This window comes from Leptonychotes weddellii, chromosome 5, assembly GCF_054177405.1.
Source record: "Leptonychotes weddellii isolate Sample4059 chromosome 5, ASM5417740v2, whole genome shotgun sequence".
In the NCBI taxonomy this organism is placed as follows: Eukaryota; Metazoa; Chordata; class Mammalia; order Carnivora; family Phocidae; genus Leptonychotes; species Leptonychotes weddellii.
Genome location: NC_138373.1, coordinates 113,055,451 through 113,072,281, shown reverse-complemented (window position 1 = coordinate 113,072,281; position 16,831 = coordinate 113,055,451). Strand labels below are relative to the sequence as shown.

Genomic DNA, 16,831 nt, shown 5'->3' with positions numbered 1-16,831 from the left:
CCATATTGCCCCAAACTCATAAGGAAGTAGCCATCCTGTGCATGTGAAATGCTTCATTTCTCATAAAGATTATTTCTGGTGACTCACGGACTCACATTCCAATTTATAAGCTTAAATTGCTTGTAACCCATCTCAAAGTGTTTCCAGAATGTTTTTACTAATAAAGCTTCTAGGCATCGAAGATTAAAAGATAATAAAATATAATTCACTTCCATAACCTTTCTCCATGCAAATACCTTCCATCATATACATGCACTCTCAGCTTACCTCCTCCATACCTCCCCCCGTCTATGAAATAGTAAAGCAACCCAGTAAGAAGATCCAACCAGAATTAAACATAATTTGTGGAGTAGGCAGCTTCTAACAGGACACCCTGTGACTTCCGCCTCTTGGTAGTCATATCCTTATACAAGCCCTTCCCCTTGAGTAAGAGCTGGACCTAGTGACTGGCTTCTAATGAACAGAATATGGCAAAAGTGATGGAATGTAACTTCTGATTAGGTCACAAATCTGCAACTTAATCTCTCCTACCTTGCTCACTCTCTTTTACTCTCTTACTCACTCTGAGGGATGCCAGCCACCTTGTTGTAAGATGGAGACATGGCAAAGAACTAAAAAAGGTCTCCAGCCAACAGCCAGCCAGAAACTTAGGTCCTTGGTCCGGCCACGTGTGAGGAATTAAGTCTTGCCAACAACCACATGAACTTGGAAGTGAATGCTGTCCCCAACTGAGCCTTCAGATGAGGCTGCAGACCCAGCCAACAGTTTGGGTGCCACAACGATAGGACTTTGAGCCAGCTAAAGTGCACCCAGATTCCTGACTCAAAGAAACTGTGAGGTAAACCATGTTTGCTATTTTAAGTAGCTAATTCGTTACAAGCCATGCATAATTAACACAATTAGTATTCAACTTGCTTTAAAAATGTGATGCTTTATAAATGGGGCCAAAAACATAATCATTCTCCTCACATCTGGCAGCTACATGAGTCCGTCACTTGACCTGGCTTTAACGTGGGGGAAATGCTGATTCTGGGTCATTACAAAGGTGCAGCAAACACCTTGGAAGGGGGTGGGACATCAAGAAAGAGGAATTACAGTTCAGGTATTTCACTCTCAGAAGAATTTCAACTGCTCTCTTCAGAGCCTCATACTCACTTTCAGTGCATCCCCTTCATTGCCTTCCACTACTTCCAGAATTAGAGCGGCCAGGATGTTAAAGCCTTGGCAGTACCCAACATTCTTGTTCCATCGGGCATAGGCCAACAGGACCCGTTTTAACACAACCCTGTCCTGCTCAGCCTCCTGGCCACAGTAAGAACTGCAGCCTGTGCGGTGAAGGTCCTGAAGAAGGCAAACAATATTTTTTTTTAAATGGCTCCTTATATTCTCTCCAAAAAATGACTTTAATTATACTCTGCCTCAGCATTAAACAGAATCAGATTATCAGCATGGATTTTAGTTTTTAAAAATGTTTATGTACTGGGGCGCCTGGGTGGCTCAGTCGGTTAAGCGACTGCCTTCGGCTCAGGTCATGATCCTGGAGTCCCAGGATCGAGTCCCGCATCGGGCTCCCTGCTCGGCAGGGAGTCTGCTTCTCCCTCTGACCCTCCCCCCTCTCATGTGCTTGCTCTCTCTCATTCTCTCTCTCAAATAAATAAATAAAATCTTAAAAAAAATTAAAAAAAATAAAATAAAATAAAATAAAAATGTTTATGTACTATATACACATGGGCGAAAACAATTTTTTGAATTTTCTTTTTCCTAATGTTTTCTAATTTGCTAAGATACATTTTTTTTTCCAGTTTTATTGAGATTAGTGGACTTGAACATTGTCAAGGGGAATTTCAGTCAGGCAAATTTTCTAAACTTCTTTATAATTTTCTGTTAAAATTTAAAGTGTTTCCAGAATTAATACAAAAATGACTCAGAATTAACAAAAATTACATTATAGTTCTATATAAATTGACAGTTTAATACTATGTCTCAGATAAAACAAGAGTCATTTCAACACATGTAGGGGAGATACTAACATTATTCCTTTCTCTGAAACACGATGTAATACCCAGCTATCAAAACTCTAAATAATATCAAGGAGAAACCATCCAGATTCCAGCCAGTCTGGGCCTGGAATTCATATCACGGGTCTGAAGGTGATGTGATGTTAAGGCAAACAGTGACAATAAGAACCCATCATTTCCAGTGAGCTACTGAAAAGACATTTTTAAAGAGACAGCACTAATTATCTTTCAAACGAGAGGTTATTAACTGGAAATCTCCCTAAATACTTTCATCATCTTGGAAAGAACGACAGGCTTCTTTGTGCTGTGTTACCTTACTAGCAACACTCACCCTGGATCAGTTAGGTATCCCGAGGTACATGCAGGTGAATGACAGAAGGGAAGGGGAAAAAAAGGTCTCCAGTTGCCAGCATTTATTTTAAATCCTTAGCACTGCATCTAAATGGTATGGTAAAAATGTAAATTCCAGCTATGAGCTGTTGTTAGGAAGGCACCTACAAAGAACCTCCTCTGTGCGGACCAGAAGAATTGAAAGAAAAATTGCCATTGAGTACATATCATATCAGTTCAGGAATCAGTTAATGCTGATGGTGTCAAACTGGATCAAAGAAATAAACTGGCAACATGTAAAAAAAAAAAAAAAAAAAAAAGGCAAAAATGCAATCTGTACTGTAGAGAGACAGGAAAATCATTCTGTCCAAGACAGAAAAATCTATCCAAATTGTTTTATAAATTTGTATAAAAAATACAGAAACATCTCTTGTGCTTTAATATTTAATGAGGGCAATATATATAATTTAATAACTAAGCAGAGACTGATTTTCAGGAGCTAATGTCATTTTACTGACACAGCATTCACTTCAATGAGAAAAATGAAAGACCCTCTTAACATGATTGTTATAAAATGTATGCCGCTTTAACTCACAACTTAAACAAAGAGAAAATATTTCAAATATGGAATACTTCACCTCTGAGAAATATTCTGAAATCCCAAATAAACAGCTGAAATATGGACAGTGCCCAGGCTTTTAAAACATACAAAATAGAATTTCATCATTGTTTTTAATATTTGTCTGAAACGGACCAAGTTAGGTCACAAAGTATCTCCTTTCAGTTAGTACTTCTTCATGGAAAAAGTATCTTCAAATCTGTCAAAACCTTAACCAAATTTTGGTGGCCAAAATTTATGAGAGACAACTTCCGTTTTAAAACCCCAGCCTAGCCTTACAGTGTAATGAACTCATATAAAATCAAAAGCCATGTGCTAGAGGCTTATGTAAGAGAACAAGAGTGGGATCAAATTGAATCAGCAACCTTGGCTTTTGGCAACAGGCCCTAATCAATTGTAATAATCCCAGTAGGCAAATCACAGCTGCCGCCACAGCTGGCTTGAACCCTTGACCATCTGGTTTTAAGTAGACCCATCAATCTATCTTCATAAATTGGCAGTTAAGAAATTATCAAAGACCCTAATAAGAACCCAATTATTCTAATATGAAATATACTTAACTTTAAATTTCCCAACCTGTAACTTTTATGTAAAAATCCAGCTAACAGCACTGACCCATGCTAAAGAATCAATCTCCTATCAAGTGAGCAAGATAAATAAATAGAATATGAATAGGAACATTTTCTTCTTACTGCCAACATGCAAATTTATGAAAACAAGACAGTCAAAGTTCCCATTAAAAGGCTGTTAACTAATGGAATAAGAAAGTAGAAAATATACGGACATTCAGACCATAAGGTTTGATCCTCTGTCCAGGGAACATCTGGCTCCTAGAAACCTCCTTTTAAGTCAGGACAACAGGCCAAACTCAGGGGCCTTACCTTGACTATCTGAATTCCCATCGAGTCATCATCAGGATTACTCCTTTCATTGAAAGTGAAGCGCATGGTTTTGTCCCAATCAATAGCTATACTGTGCAAATAATGATCTGCCAAGGTCAACCAAACCTAAAATATTAAGAGATAAAGAAGAATGCTAACGTAAAATATATAATTTCACCTTTCTTTGTTAAAAAATAGTTATTGCATCTAACAAGAAAATGGGAACTGATCCTAGACCAAATAGAGTCCACAAGTAGAAATCAACTTTTCATTGAAATGTCTGCTATACTGAATTGCACCAATTAGGGTCTTTCATTTATTCTTTCCATTAATATTTGTTGAGTTCCTACTATGCACCAAGCAATGATTCAGCCATTAGGGATATTGTTAAGAAAAAAAAAATCTTCAACTCTCATTTCAGTTCACTGGACTAGCTATATTATCTTCTGAGCTTGTTATATTTGGCTCAGATTTGCTCTCTGTACTTGGAAATTCATGGAGAATGGGTCTTTTTTCACCATGAAGCAGACTCTGCCTTTAAATCATCCTTCAATCTCTATCACACACACAAAACTGACAGATGGGGTCCCATAATGAATAACTTTTTTAGAAAAGTCACTGGATATTTTTATTCCTTTGATTACTTTATCCTGAAAAGCTGTTTCTATAAGATTTTTAATGTATATTTTTAGGAATGCCCAATGTTCAAATTCTAGGGGTATTAAGACTAGGTTTATAAATTAATATACTAAGAAAGCATTTCGAGATTTAGTATTTGAACATACTTTAGCAGGAATAACACTGATCAATGTCCCCAGCCAGATTTTTCCCCCAAGGATCAGAATCGCATACCTTATATTCAATCTAACAGGAATCCATGTCAACTCAGCCTTCAAAATATATCTAGACTGTGACCCCTTTTCTCCATCTCCACTACTGCAACCCTGATCCACCTCTTACCTGAATTATCCCAAGTCTTCCATTGATCTTCCTGCTTCTGCCCTTGTCCATCATATTATCAAGCCAGAGAGGCCCATTTAAAACATAAGTTTTATCATGTTACTCCCCAGCTCAAAACATCCCAATGCTTCCCATCTCAGACTGGGCAAAGGTCCTACTATGGCCTATAAGGTCTACATGATCTGCCATCCCCTTACTCCCATCACCTTTACCTCTATGACCCTCTCTCCAATTGCTTTCCCTTTTGTTCACTGTGCTTCAGTCACCCCGGCCTCTTGCTTTTGCTTGCACACTCCTGAGATGCTCTCACTAGAGGGTGGTTCCTCTGTTTGGAGTGCTCTTCCCCCAGGTAGCTGCCTCTCCAGCTGCTCACCTTCATCAGGGCCCCATTCAAATGTCACCTTGCTATTTAAAATTCCACCTCCTTACCTCCATTCCCCCACCCCCACCCGGCTCTCCTCATTTCTTTCTCTGCTTTATTTTTATGCATGGCACTTATCACCATCTGACATACTTTATACTGTACTCATTGTAAACTCCATGAGGACAAAAACCTTGGTCTGTTTTTCTATCCTCCCACTCCTGTATCCTCAGTACCTGGAACAGTACCTGGCACAGAATCGATAATCAGTAAATGCTTATTAAATGAATTAATAATGAAGAGAGACAGCTTCCAAATTACTAAATCTAGAATATTCTTTTGGACATTTCAGACATTTTAAAGAGGAACAGAGTGCTGATCCTTTTGTATTTTAGCCCTCTGAATCCTCCTTACCTTTCTCCTCCACTCCTTTGGTATTCCTGTTGATAGTCTGGCAACTGCCTTGAGAGCATCATACCACTAGGAACACAGAAGAAACAGTGGCAAAGTGATAATATTGACCTGGATAAGAACTTTTCAACCTTTTTCCTATTTTGACATCCAGAGAGTATAATAAAATTTGTACAGCACACTGAGGTAAACAGAGCTTCTTTCAGCCAGGCTCCAAGGGCTGCCCAACTCCAATCTTAGGCACTCAATACACCTGGGACCCATGTGCACACACAATGGTTGGGAAGCTCTAGTTCAGAAACAAAAACATGTATTACAGATTCAAAATAATAGATATTCGGTTTTTTAAATTTTTTTCACACTTGCACCATTAATAGCAAGTACAAAATTTTTTGTTGCAGGTATAAACCCAGGCCACTTGTAGGCTCGTAAGTTAATTTATCTATAATTTTTAAAATGGACTCACCTTATGTGTCAAAGTATACACTAATTGTCCTACTTTGAGAATATATCTTAGTGTACCTTGTAGATACCCCCAAATAAGAGTATTTTCAAAAACCAAAAATAGTTACCTGCTGAAAACCATTTTGACCTAAAGATGGCTCAAGAGTGAACTTCAACTTTGTGTCAACTCCTAAAAGAAAAATATATAACTGTTATTTTGGAAGAAAATAACAAGTTAGATCAAAAATAAAAGTAAAAATTAACGTGATTCTACTGAATCATCATAAAATTTTAAAACATATTTTTACTAAATTTTAGTCAAGTTTGCTAAAATAAAAGGTAATACTACTGATTTCTAAAATAGAAAAATATCCCGGAGCCACTAGAATAGAGCTTATCACATAGAATGGTGGCTTCCACAGTGGTCTGGAGTAGTGTAAAAAAACCAAAAACATGACACCACAGACTTGGAGTCACTCAGATCCCCCACTCAACTTTGGTTCCTAGTGTCAAACAAATTATTTAACTTGTCTCAGTCTCAATTCTTTTTTTTCTTTTTTGAGAGAGAGGACATGGGGGGGCAAGGGGCAGAGGGAGAGACTCTTACATAGGCTCCATGCCCAGAGCAGAGCCCAGGCGGGTCTGGATCTCAGGACCATGAGATCATGACCTGAGCCGAAACCAAGAGTCGGTGGCTTAACCGACTGAGCCACCCAGGTGCCCCTCAATTCTTTATCTTTAAAATGAAGATAATATCTATCTCAGTAGATTGTTGTGATGTTTAACTATTAATGACCCAGCAGAGTATAACTAATATTTATGCAACTTAGGAAGAGAATTCTCTACTTACAGAATTTGTTTTCTAAGACATTTGCATGGACTAAGTCTATGAAGGAAACTTCAGTGAAATATTAAAAGTTATAAAAATAATATCACTGTCACACTACATCAAAAACTAATGATGTATGTGATTAACATAATAAAAAAATGAAGAAAAAAAGGAAAAAAAAATATCACTGTCTTCTCACTTGTGGAATAATCCACGTTAACAATCTTATTTGGAGATTTTCATGTTATCTTAAAATTCTGTCATGATACACTTGCTCACTGAAGATAAAACAGTTGGTGTGTTTAATCATAGACTACAAGCTAAAAATATAACTGAGCTCTAATTCCAAGTTGTCTACAACTTTAAATAAACTTCTTTGATTCCAATCCCAAATCTAAGGAAGAGAAGAAAATAAATAGGAGAGGGGCGCCTGGGTGGCTCAGTCGTTAAGCATCTGCCTTCAGCTCAGGTCATGATCCCAGGGTCCTGGGATCGAGCCCCGCATCGAGCCCCGCATCGGGCTCCCTGCTCAGCGGGAAGCCTGCTTCTCCCTCTCCTGCTCCGCCCTGCTTGTGTTCCCTCTCTGGCTGTCTCTTTCTTTGTCAAATAAATAAAATCTTAAAAAAAAAAAGAAAGAAAAGAAATAGGAGAATATATCAAGACAATGTGTTTATAATATAAAAACTATATGCTATATTCATATTGGGCCTTTATTCAGAATCCCATGTTAGAAGTATGTGCTGTTGTTCCTGAAGTGAAATTACATGACAATTTTTATTCCCATGTAAATTTTATTAAAATAATATAATCAAATCTGAAAATATTATATGTTCTTTTTCTATAATCTCAAAATCAATTAAATCATATTTCAGGTCACTTTTTTAAAGACTTATTGCTTAAAAGTTCAAGGATCAAGATATACCAAACATTATTAATAGCATTTCAGTTTTACAATTTATGATTGTTAATTATGACAATATGTTTGCTTCTAAGATGTTGATTGCAGAGTAGGCATACTGAAACCCTCCCCACAACTTCCACTGCTTGGGAGTTGGTATGTAGATAGAAACGATCTTCAGAATTTAAAATTACAATAATAAAGTAGAGTTGTCCTTTTTAAAAACATATATATATGGAGTCAAGAAGCTGGAAAGAGATGTGTATGATTTGCCCAAGCCCATGACAGTATGCAGATGCCCTTCTTGGGAGTCCTGGAAGAGTACTATGAATACAAGAGTTGGGTCCTAGATTTCTAAAGTCAAGCTGTGGTACAGAATCCCAGGCATCCAATCAATGCCCTGATATGTCTTTCAAGGCTTCAGGGCCACAAGCATATTCTGCCTAAATAGATTAGATTTCCTTCCCCAAGGGTATATCAAGCACCCCTGCAAATTCTCATCTGAGATGGTTTAAATGAAGTCCTGCCTCAGTGCAGAGCAATGACACAATGGCCACATGATTGCCTCCAGCTGGAGCGAATGATTTAAGGCACTATGAGAAACACTTTGTTGTAAGGCTGCTGTCCAGATGCGGGGTGCTGAACGGAGGAGCATATCGTCATGACTTTTGCTTTATTGTAACAAAGGCAAGAAATTCGGTCCCGCGCTGACTTATTTCAACTGACCTAAAAGCTCTGGATTCCCTGTCTGTATGACCGAATATGCTCCCTTGGCTTTTTCAGAACACCTGCTGGGCATCCGGTGCTGAAAACCGGCTGGGGTTAGTCTAAACTATTTTCTCATGATCTAAAATGAGTCACAGGATTTAACTGGAATTGATCATTCACCACCTGCATGCGATTGCTGAAATCAGGTCATTTTCTCCTCTTTTCTTCTAACTAAGAGAGGGGAGAAGGTTTATGTTTCATCTGCTAGTCACAGCTGTTCCAGATTCAGAAATACAAAACACTTTTAACGTGGAAAGGAGATTTTTTTAAGGATAAAGGAAGATGGTGAATAAATACTACAGTCTCTGCAATTAGACACTTCCTTGGGGAGAAAAACAAAGAAACCACAAGGTTCGTAAAGGCAGTCACGCGTTCCACCCTTTACGGTTCCGCGCCTTGTCAGATTCTCTCCAGCAGCCTCAGGATAGCAGGTCCCCGATGGCGCTGGGAGGTAGGGGCTGGAGAAGGACAAACTCGCCTGGAACCCCGCTGGTGCCACGCTGGGGACAAGCGAGCGGCGCTAAGCACCGATGAGAGTGCAGCCGGCTCCCTCTGCGGCCACCCCTTGCCAGAAAGCTCTCTGCCCAGGCGCCCGCGCCAGAGCCGGGCCCATAAAACCCCAGGGATGGATGCTGGGTGGTGGAGCAGACGCGGAGTTATGCAGCCTAGAGAAGAAGGGATGTGTAAACACAAGCTAGCGGCATAAAGGGCCTAGCCTAGCACGCAAGGACTTTGGCTCTAAGAAAGAACCTCTACTTGCAAGAGTGTTTCCTACCCGCTCCCCACACGGACACACAAATTAAGAGGCTCCAGGCGAGCTGACCCTGGCACGCCGCACAGACCATCAGGAAAATGCACCCGATTTTTCCTTCGCAGCCGCTGCCTTCCCCTACGTCCCCAAGTATCAAACCTGTGCCTTTCTCCACCTCACACACCTCTTTCAAGACCTGGCTTCCTGTGAGCCCGCAGCACAATTGGCTGCGCGGCCTCTGGTAGCCTGGGTAGCCGCCCGCACTGCCACAGCACGCGCACAAGGCCGAGCGCACCGCTCGTCAGCGGCTCCCGGCACAAACAGGGCTAGACCGCGCACAGGCCGCGGGGTCGGGACCCTCCGGCAGGAGCCGGCGGCAGCGGGTCCTCCCAGCCTTGGGAGGCCGCTGCCCGCGCCCAGGCCTTCGTCCGCTCTCTTCCCTCCCAGACCGACTCAGCCCCGCCTGCGCGGAGCCGCGGTACCCCGCACCGAGCGGCCCGCGAGCGCTCCCCGGCCTAGGCGGAGTGCAACTGAGGCAGAGACACCAGCTCCGGGCGCCACGCTACTTTCCAGTGCCCCGTCTGCAGCCCCCGGTCCTCACCCGGCTCCAGGGTGCAGAGCAGCCGGGGCGCGGTCCGAGAAATGCAGCTGCGCTTTTTGAGCACATTGCTCAGGATGGTGCCCACGCCTCCGCCGCCGCCGCCACCCTGCCGCTTCAGGCATCTCCCTCCGCGCCTCAGGGAGCCGGTCAGCTTGTCCTGCCGCATTCGAGAGCGCCCCGGGCTCCGGCGCGGCCACCGTCCGCCTGGGTCCCCGCAGCCCCGCCGGCGTAGCCGCTTCTCGTGCCGGACTTGGCGAGTCAGCTTAGTCGAGGGCCCCTCCGGAGCAGCGAATGTGCGGCCGGCGGTCGGGGGTACCGCTGGAGCCGCCGAGCGCGGGGCGGTCGGCAGGCATCTGCACTGCGGAGCCTACACGGCTGAGGCAGGAGAGGGCTTGGGGCGGGGAAGAGGGCGGGAGCGAGCGAGCGCGCGGGAGACGAAGGCGGTACTCCCGCCCCCGATCTCGGCATCACTGTGCGCAGGCGGGGCGGCCCTAGCTCCCCAGCGCCCGGCGGGCTCCTGCCGCCTGCGCCCCGGAGTGGCAGAGCGGCGGAGCCTGGAACCCCCGGAGCCTGGGAACTGGAGAGCGGCCGGGTGAACAACTGCGCCCGGGGACCAGAAGCAGCGGGAGATTTCTGTGCTTTTCCCAAGATCTGGGAGGGGCTGAGGAGGCGGGGGGGGGGGGGTAGTCTCACGTGCAGAACATCAGAGAGATGCAAGTGCCCACCTAACCAAACAGCGTCAGAAGGGACAGTTAGCAGACCGAAGGACGAATCTGAAGCGTGGCAGAGAAGCTGGCAGATGGTGAAGCACAAGCTTCATCCCAAATTGAGTTAAACTCTTTCCTAGCAGCTCAGAGAGGCATGGAAAACACGTAAAAAATAATAATACTGGTTGTTTCTCTTGGAAGAATAAGACTTCAAGAAAAAAAGTGTTCACATTTAAAAGCAGTGTTTTTTTAAAGTGCTTCCTCATCTCTCCAGCCGGAGACTTAAGTAGTTTAGAACCATTAACTATCATTACTGTTTAAAAAAAAAAAAAAGTCATTCTTTCGATGGACATTCCAATCGAATATTAATCATAAAAATGAATGAGGAATAAGGAAGGAAAGGATGTGGAAGGAAACAGACATTTGTATTTGCTAATATTTAGAAAAGGAACACTACATGGATAAATCAAAACTAAAAAATATATGGGAGGGAACAGTGGAAGAAAGAGGAATGGAAAACTGAGAAGTCTTCTGGATGTGCCTTATATAGTTTTGACTCTGGAATAACATATTAATAAAAAGAAAAATGAAAAACAAATGAACCTAACTGAATATCTTGTTGATAACACAAAAATACAGAAAAAAATTAAGAAGTTGCTTTAAATTACAGTATTATGACTGTACATCAATGGTGATTATATTCTAAGGGCAAATAGAGCTGCAAAGAAATCTTAAATGTCAATAAGTAGCATTATTGTTATGATACTGATTTTTTTAATTCTTACGTACACTACAGGATGAAGCAAATAATTATGTTAATGTCAAAAGGAACCAAGATCTTTTCAGTGACAGAAAATACAAGTGTACAAATAAGTTAAGGTTTTTTAAATCCTGCAATATTATATTTAAATTGGAAATACTAGTATGAACTCATCTTTTTTCTTTTTTTTTTAAATGTCTCCAGACATTGTCAAATGTCTTTAATTTTCTTTTTTTTTAAGATTTTATTTATTTATTTGAGAGAAAGAGAGCACAAGTGGGGATAGGGGCACTATCTAGGAGAGGGCGGAGGAGAGGGAGAAGACTCCCTGCTGAGCAGGGAGCCCTGGGTGAAGGGGGAGTGGAGAGGCTTGATCCCAGGACCCTGAGATCATGACCTGAGCCAAATGTAGCCGCTTAACGGACTGAGCCACCCAGGTGCCCTCTTTTTTTTTTTTTTTTTTTTTCAAAAATACATACACAGTTGATCCTTGAACAAGGAACAAAGGGGAGTTAGGGGTGTAAACCTTCCCCCCTACACAGTGGAAAATTTGCAAATAAATTTTGACCTTCCAAAAACCTTACTAATAGCCTACTATTCACCAGAACCCTTACCAGTAACATAGTCAATTAACTCATATTTGGATGGGGCGCCTGGCTGGCTCAGTTCGTAGAGTATGCGACTCTTGGTCCTGAGTTCCATGTTGAGTATAGAGCTTACTTTAAAAAAAAATTAATTCCTGAAGTGCTTGGGTGGCTCAGTCGGTTGAGCGGGGACTCTTGGTTTTGGCTCAGGTATGATCTTGAGGTCTTGGGATCTGCTAGGCAGTGTTGGAGTCCATGCTCAGCCCAGAGTCTGCTTCAGATTCTCTCTCCTTCTCCCCCTCTGCTCCTCCCCCAGCCCATATGCTCTCTAAAATAAATAAATAAATAAAATCTTTTTAAAAATTAATTGCTATGCAAACTTTTGGGGCACCTGGCTGGCTCAGTTGGTAGACCATATGACTCTTGATCTCAGTGTAGTGAGTTTGAGCCCCACATTGGGTGTAGATAGTACTTAAAAATTAAAAAAAATAGGGCGCCTGGGAGGCTCAGTTGGTTAAGCGACTGCCTTCGGCTCAGGTCATGATCCCAGAGTCCCTGGATCGAGTCCCGCATCGGGCTCCCTGCTCAGCAGGGAGTCTGCTTCTCCCTCTGACCCTCCCCCCTCTCATGTGCTCTCTCTCTAATTCTCTCTCTCTCAAATACATAAATAAAAAATCTTTAAAAAATAAATAAATAAATAAAATTTAAAAAAATAAAAAAACACTTTGGTATGTTATATGTATTATATATGTATTCTTACAATAAAGCTAGAGAAAAAAATCTTAATCATACAGAAGAGAAAATGTATTTACAGTACTTCTCAAAAAAAAAATCCACTTATAAATGGACCCATGCAGTTCAAACCCATGTTGTTCAAGGGTCAACTGTATACCCACTAAGTAGGTTTAGAACTAAGGATAACCCAACAGCAATGAATACCTGCAGCACCCAGGTTGTGGTCTCCAAAAACCATTCCCTGCTAAAAAGAACCAGGGCTCCTTCGAAGTGTGACTGATTCTAGGTCTGAGCCAGAAAAAAGTGTAAGATGAGCCTGAACCATTTTGATGAGCTAAGGAAGTAAGGAAGTGCTCCAAGACTAATGGGGTCATGTCAAAAGGACATAAGAGCCGCATGAATAGGCTACTATTGGCAAAAGATGGAAAATTTTGAGCATCAAAAACAATGGGTGCTATTGATTGAAAAGTATTGAATATTTTTTAATTGCATTCCTAATGAGACTCTGAAAGAGCTAGAAAAGAAATCATTCCTATGACTCTGGCATACTTATTTGGTAATCAGTAACTTCTGGGCTTTGTGAAGTAGCCCAGAATTTGAGGACAATGTCAGAATTGACACAACTCTAAGCATGAAATATACATTTCATATATAAGAATCTGTTACAATGAGATTATTAATCTGCAAAAGTAAACCTGGCTCAGACAGGATATATAAGCTACTCAGTCACGCCTGCCCCACCAGAGGAAAAGTGCTTTGAAAAGGCTATACTCTGCCTCGTCACTTGAGAAGATGAACTCATTGTTTAACCTGGTCATGATTTACTGCTTGGCTTAGATTTCCCAACATTTTACACCAAGCTCAGGTACAAAAATCTATCCTTCATCAGCCTGATGATTTCATAGTTTCAGTACATGTTCATTTCTTTAGCTTTCTCTTAATTTTAATAAGATGTCCATTGACTATTCCAGCTTATCTCAGCTGTGCTGAGAACAATAACAGAAAGAGAACTGATGTTTGGCTTTGGCCAATTTTTTAGAGGGCACTAGAGGCCCCTGGGGGTGAAGATGGTGATTAACGGCCAGAATCAAAGGAAGAGAACTGCAAAGAGAGGGAAAATCCAAGAAAACAAGCTGGTGTCTGCATGCACAGTCTCGTCTTCCAGAGCTCTCGTCTACTCAAACCTTAGAGGGTTTTGTGTTCTCTTTTAACAAGAGAAGCTATTCACACTCCGTTTCCAGCACTGGGCCAGCAGGAAAGACAGCCTCAGCAGCCAAGAGGAGGAGCAGTGCTCTACAATAGTGCCTCTGAAGGGGAAAGGACATCCAGCTCCCACAGCTGGCTGACATATGCCACTCAGAACCGTCCCCCCCCCTCCCCCCGGCTCTGACTCCATGCTCACCAAGCAAACATTGAACATCATCTGACTTCCCATAGATTTTGCTGCAAAGGAGAGAATGTACAGACCGGTTAACAGCACAGTCAATACCCCTGAATTCACTCAACTCTCAGGGAGCTGAGAAAATCGAATTTCTGGACCACCAAAGCAGAATCTAGACCCTAGATTGCCAAGCCACCTAGATGTGTCATGGCTGACAAAAAGCCCTCTCCTTGAAACTCTTCTTCAGGTACTTTTTTTGCCATTAGTAACAGAGGCTTGTTGATAAAAACCTCAGATTTATCACAAGGAAAAACTGACTCTTCAAAAAAAAAAAAAGTCTGGGTGGCTCAGTCAGTTATGACTCTTGATCTCAGCTTAGATCTTGATCTCAGGGTTGTGAGTTAAAGCCCTGCACTGGGCTCCATGCTGGGTGTGGAGCCGACTTAAAAAAAAAGTTTCCTTGAAAACTTCCCATTCCCATTCTAAACTACATAGAAATGGAAAACAGCAAAAAAAAAAAAAATTAAAAGTTTCTACTATTATACCAATAAGCAGTGAGGGAATTAAGTAATATTATTTTGTTTACATTGGAGAGGAAAGCCAAGATTGCCAACTTTTATAGCAAACAGATAATTAAACAAGCACTAAAATACAATGGTCTGAAAGCAGTCATGGCACAAGTCTAGTATTATACTTGTTGTATGACTCAGAGTTTCTTATTCATGTCTGGAATATTGTTTTCTAGAAGCAAAAGATGTCACCTGAAGTCAACTTGCAGCAGAAACAATGCCAGCACGAACTTTGCTTGAAGCTCTCGGGTGGTGAGATTTCCAGCCAAGGCCAACTTCACCTCCCTCTTTACTAATCAGGTGATCTTTGCTAATCAAATAACATTAGTGAATTCACAGTTGGGCAGATCATACCTTGGCCCAGTCCAGGGCACTTACAATTGAAACTGAATTTGGGGAAAGGCAGGCTTGGTGAACACTTCACACTGGCTGAGGCTCTTCCTTGGATTGCTGAGGGAACATCCTGCATGTCTCAGGCCCCGTGGGACATCCCCAGAGAGGGAAGTTGCCAGGCTGACCCAAGAAGTAGGGACCGCTGGGCTACCCCTGCCCCTTCAGGCCCATGAGCTGGGAGTGAAGCTTCCTTGAGAGCAAACTCTCCCTTCAGTGGGAGAAGGGGGAAGAAGCCAGAAGGAACAGAGAGCCCAACTTAAGGAATAAAAGCTCTGTCCCAAGGGGCTTCCAAATGGAAATCAGGTCTTGGACTCTTGTGATTTCCTAATGCTGTTTCACAGTAAAATCTTAAAATAAAAAGGGCCTACGTGCTTATCTTCAGGGACTGCACAGAACAAGTGGTGACAACTGCCAAGAGAAAAAGCCCAGGAAGCCTGCTTTGAGGAGAGAGAAAACCCGCGGGGAGCTGGCTTGCTCTGGGGAAATGGGCCTGGAGCTCCTCCTTCCAGCAGCAGAGGCCCCTGGCAGGTGTTCAGGACTGCGTGAGCCTCTGAGGGTCAGAAGAGGTCTCGGCAGAGGGCAGCTCTAGGGTGTCTCCCACTGGGCGGACAGTGGCTGCCACGTCTTTGCACTCCTGCTAATAAAAATGGCGGGGGTCTGGTGGCACAAAGCCACTAGGCTCCTCTCTGCTCTCCCCACAACTTTTGAAGGTTTGTGAGCAACTCCTGAATAGCAAAAATATCATCTCCCCTAAAGGGATGGTAACTGTGGCCAGAACTGTAGGAAGTTGGCCCTCTCCTCAGGGCTACCTAAAAGGAAGGCCGAAATAAGTATCTCCCTCAACCCATTATTCAGGACGAAGCCCACACACTATGAGCTCATGGAGACGAGCTCAGTAACCATTTTCCCCTCAAGAAAGAGGCACAGAGGAAGAAGCAGGAAGAAACTGGGCGGGGGAAGAAAAACCTTACAATTATCTGACACATCACCTTTTTACATACATGGGAACATTTTCTTTTCTTTTTGTACGATTTTCTCCCCTCGGTCATAAAAACCGATTTCTCTATGTAAATACATGCATCCTTGAAGAGCATCAGGTGTGGCTTTTGTATTTGGTTTACTTCAGAGAAAGGATTCTATCAAGCATGAAACAGAGAAGCTTTTAAATTCCAATACCAAATCAACTCAGCACCGCCTTCTGCCTCCTGAGAGTCCCTGCTAATGCTTTCCCAGGACCATTCCCTTTAATCAGATATTTTCAAGAACAAAACCACTCCTCACATTCCCCCCAAACACACCAAAATATTTTGGATGAAGTATTTTAAGAATAATCAGTTTTATCTACAGACCAGAAATTTTTAAATTAAAAACAGATATAATAATTTAATTCACAAGGGGAGTGGAAGTTCCATTTCAGAGTACCCTACTAGAAAGGTATTTAAAATCCTGCAGCAAGGTAGGTCCACATAACCTCAGATACACAGCTAACCCAAAATTTTAGAAACCATCATATTATTCCTCTAGGCCGGTTATTTTCCGTGAGGTATTTTCTTGCCTCAAAACAACTGAAGCTGATTTAATACTACTTAAGGTAGGTTTATGTTGACCATATAAAGACATCTTTCTATTTCTTTTGTTTACTTATTCATTCATGGAATAAACGTTTATTTGTCAATTGCTGTTGGAAAGGCATTATGCTATGGTCTGTGATAAATAAAAGTATGAATTTAGTACATTCTCTACCCTCAAGGAACTTACAGTTTACTGAAGGAGAGACAAAGTGGGTAGTGATAAGACAGTGTGAAAGGTTTAAAATACTACTATGTGAGGG

The 16,831-nt window shown here is 42.1% G+C and overlaps 1 protein-coding gene across 4 annotated transcripts in view; it reads right to left on the bottom strand.

Annotated features, from left to right (window-relative positions):
* Nucleotides 1-16,831, bottom strand: part of TBC1D30 (TBC1 domain family member 30) — a 79,250-nt gene that overhangs the window by 29,691 nt on the left and 32,728 nt on the right. For 2 of the 4 annotated variants that reach the window (XM_031026584.2, XM_031026583.2), the window contains exons 3-6: nucleotides 6,153-6,214; nucleotides 5,584-5,649; nucleotides 3,849-3,974; nucleotides 1,156-1,341 (exon numbers count right to left, since the gene is read on the bottom strand). In XM_031026584.2, coding sequence (XP_030882444.2) covers nucleotides 1,156-1,341; nucleotides 3,849-3,974; nucleotides 5,584-5,649; nucleotides 6,153-6,214 — 440 coding nt within the window. Of the gene's footprint in view, nucleotides 1-1,155; nucleotides 1,342-3,848; nucleotides 3,975-5,583; nucleotides 5,650-6,152; nucleotides 6,215-9,871; nucleotides 10,253-16,831 lie in introns of those variants that run through there. The other 2 variants (XM_031026585.2, XM_006731926.3) reach the window with 2 other exon arrangements.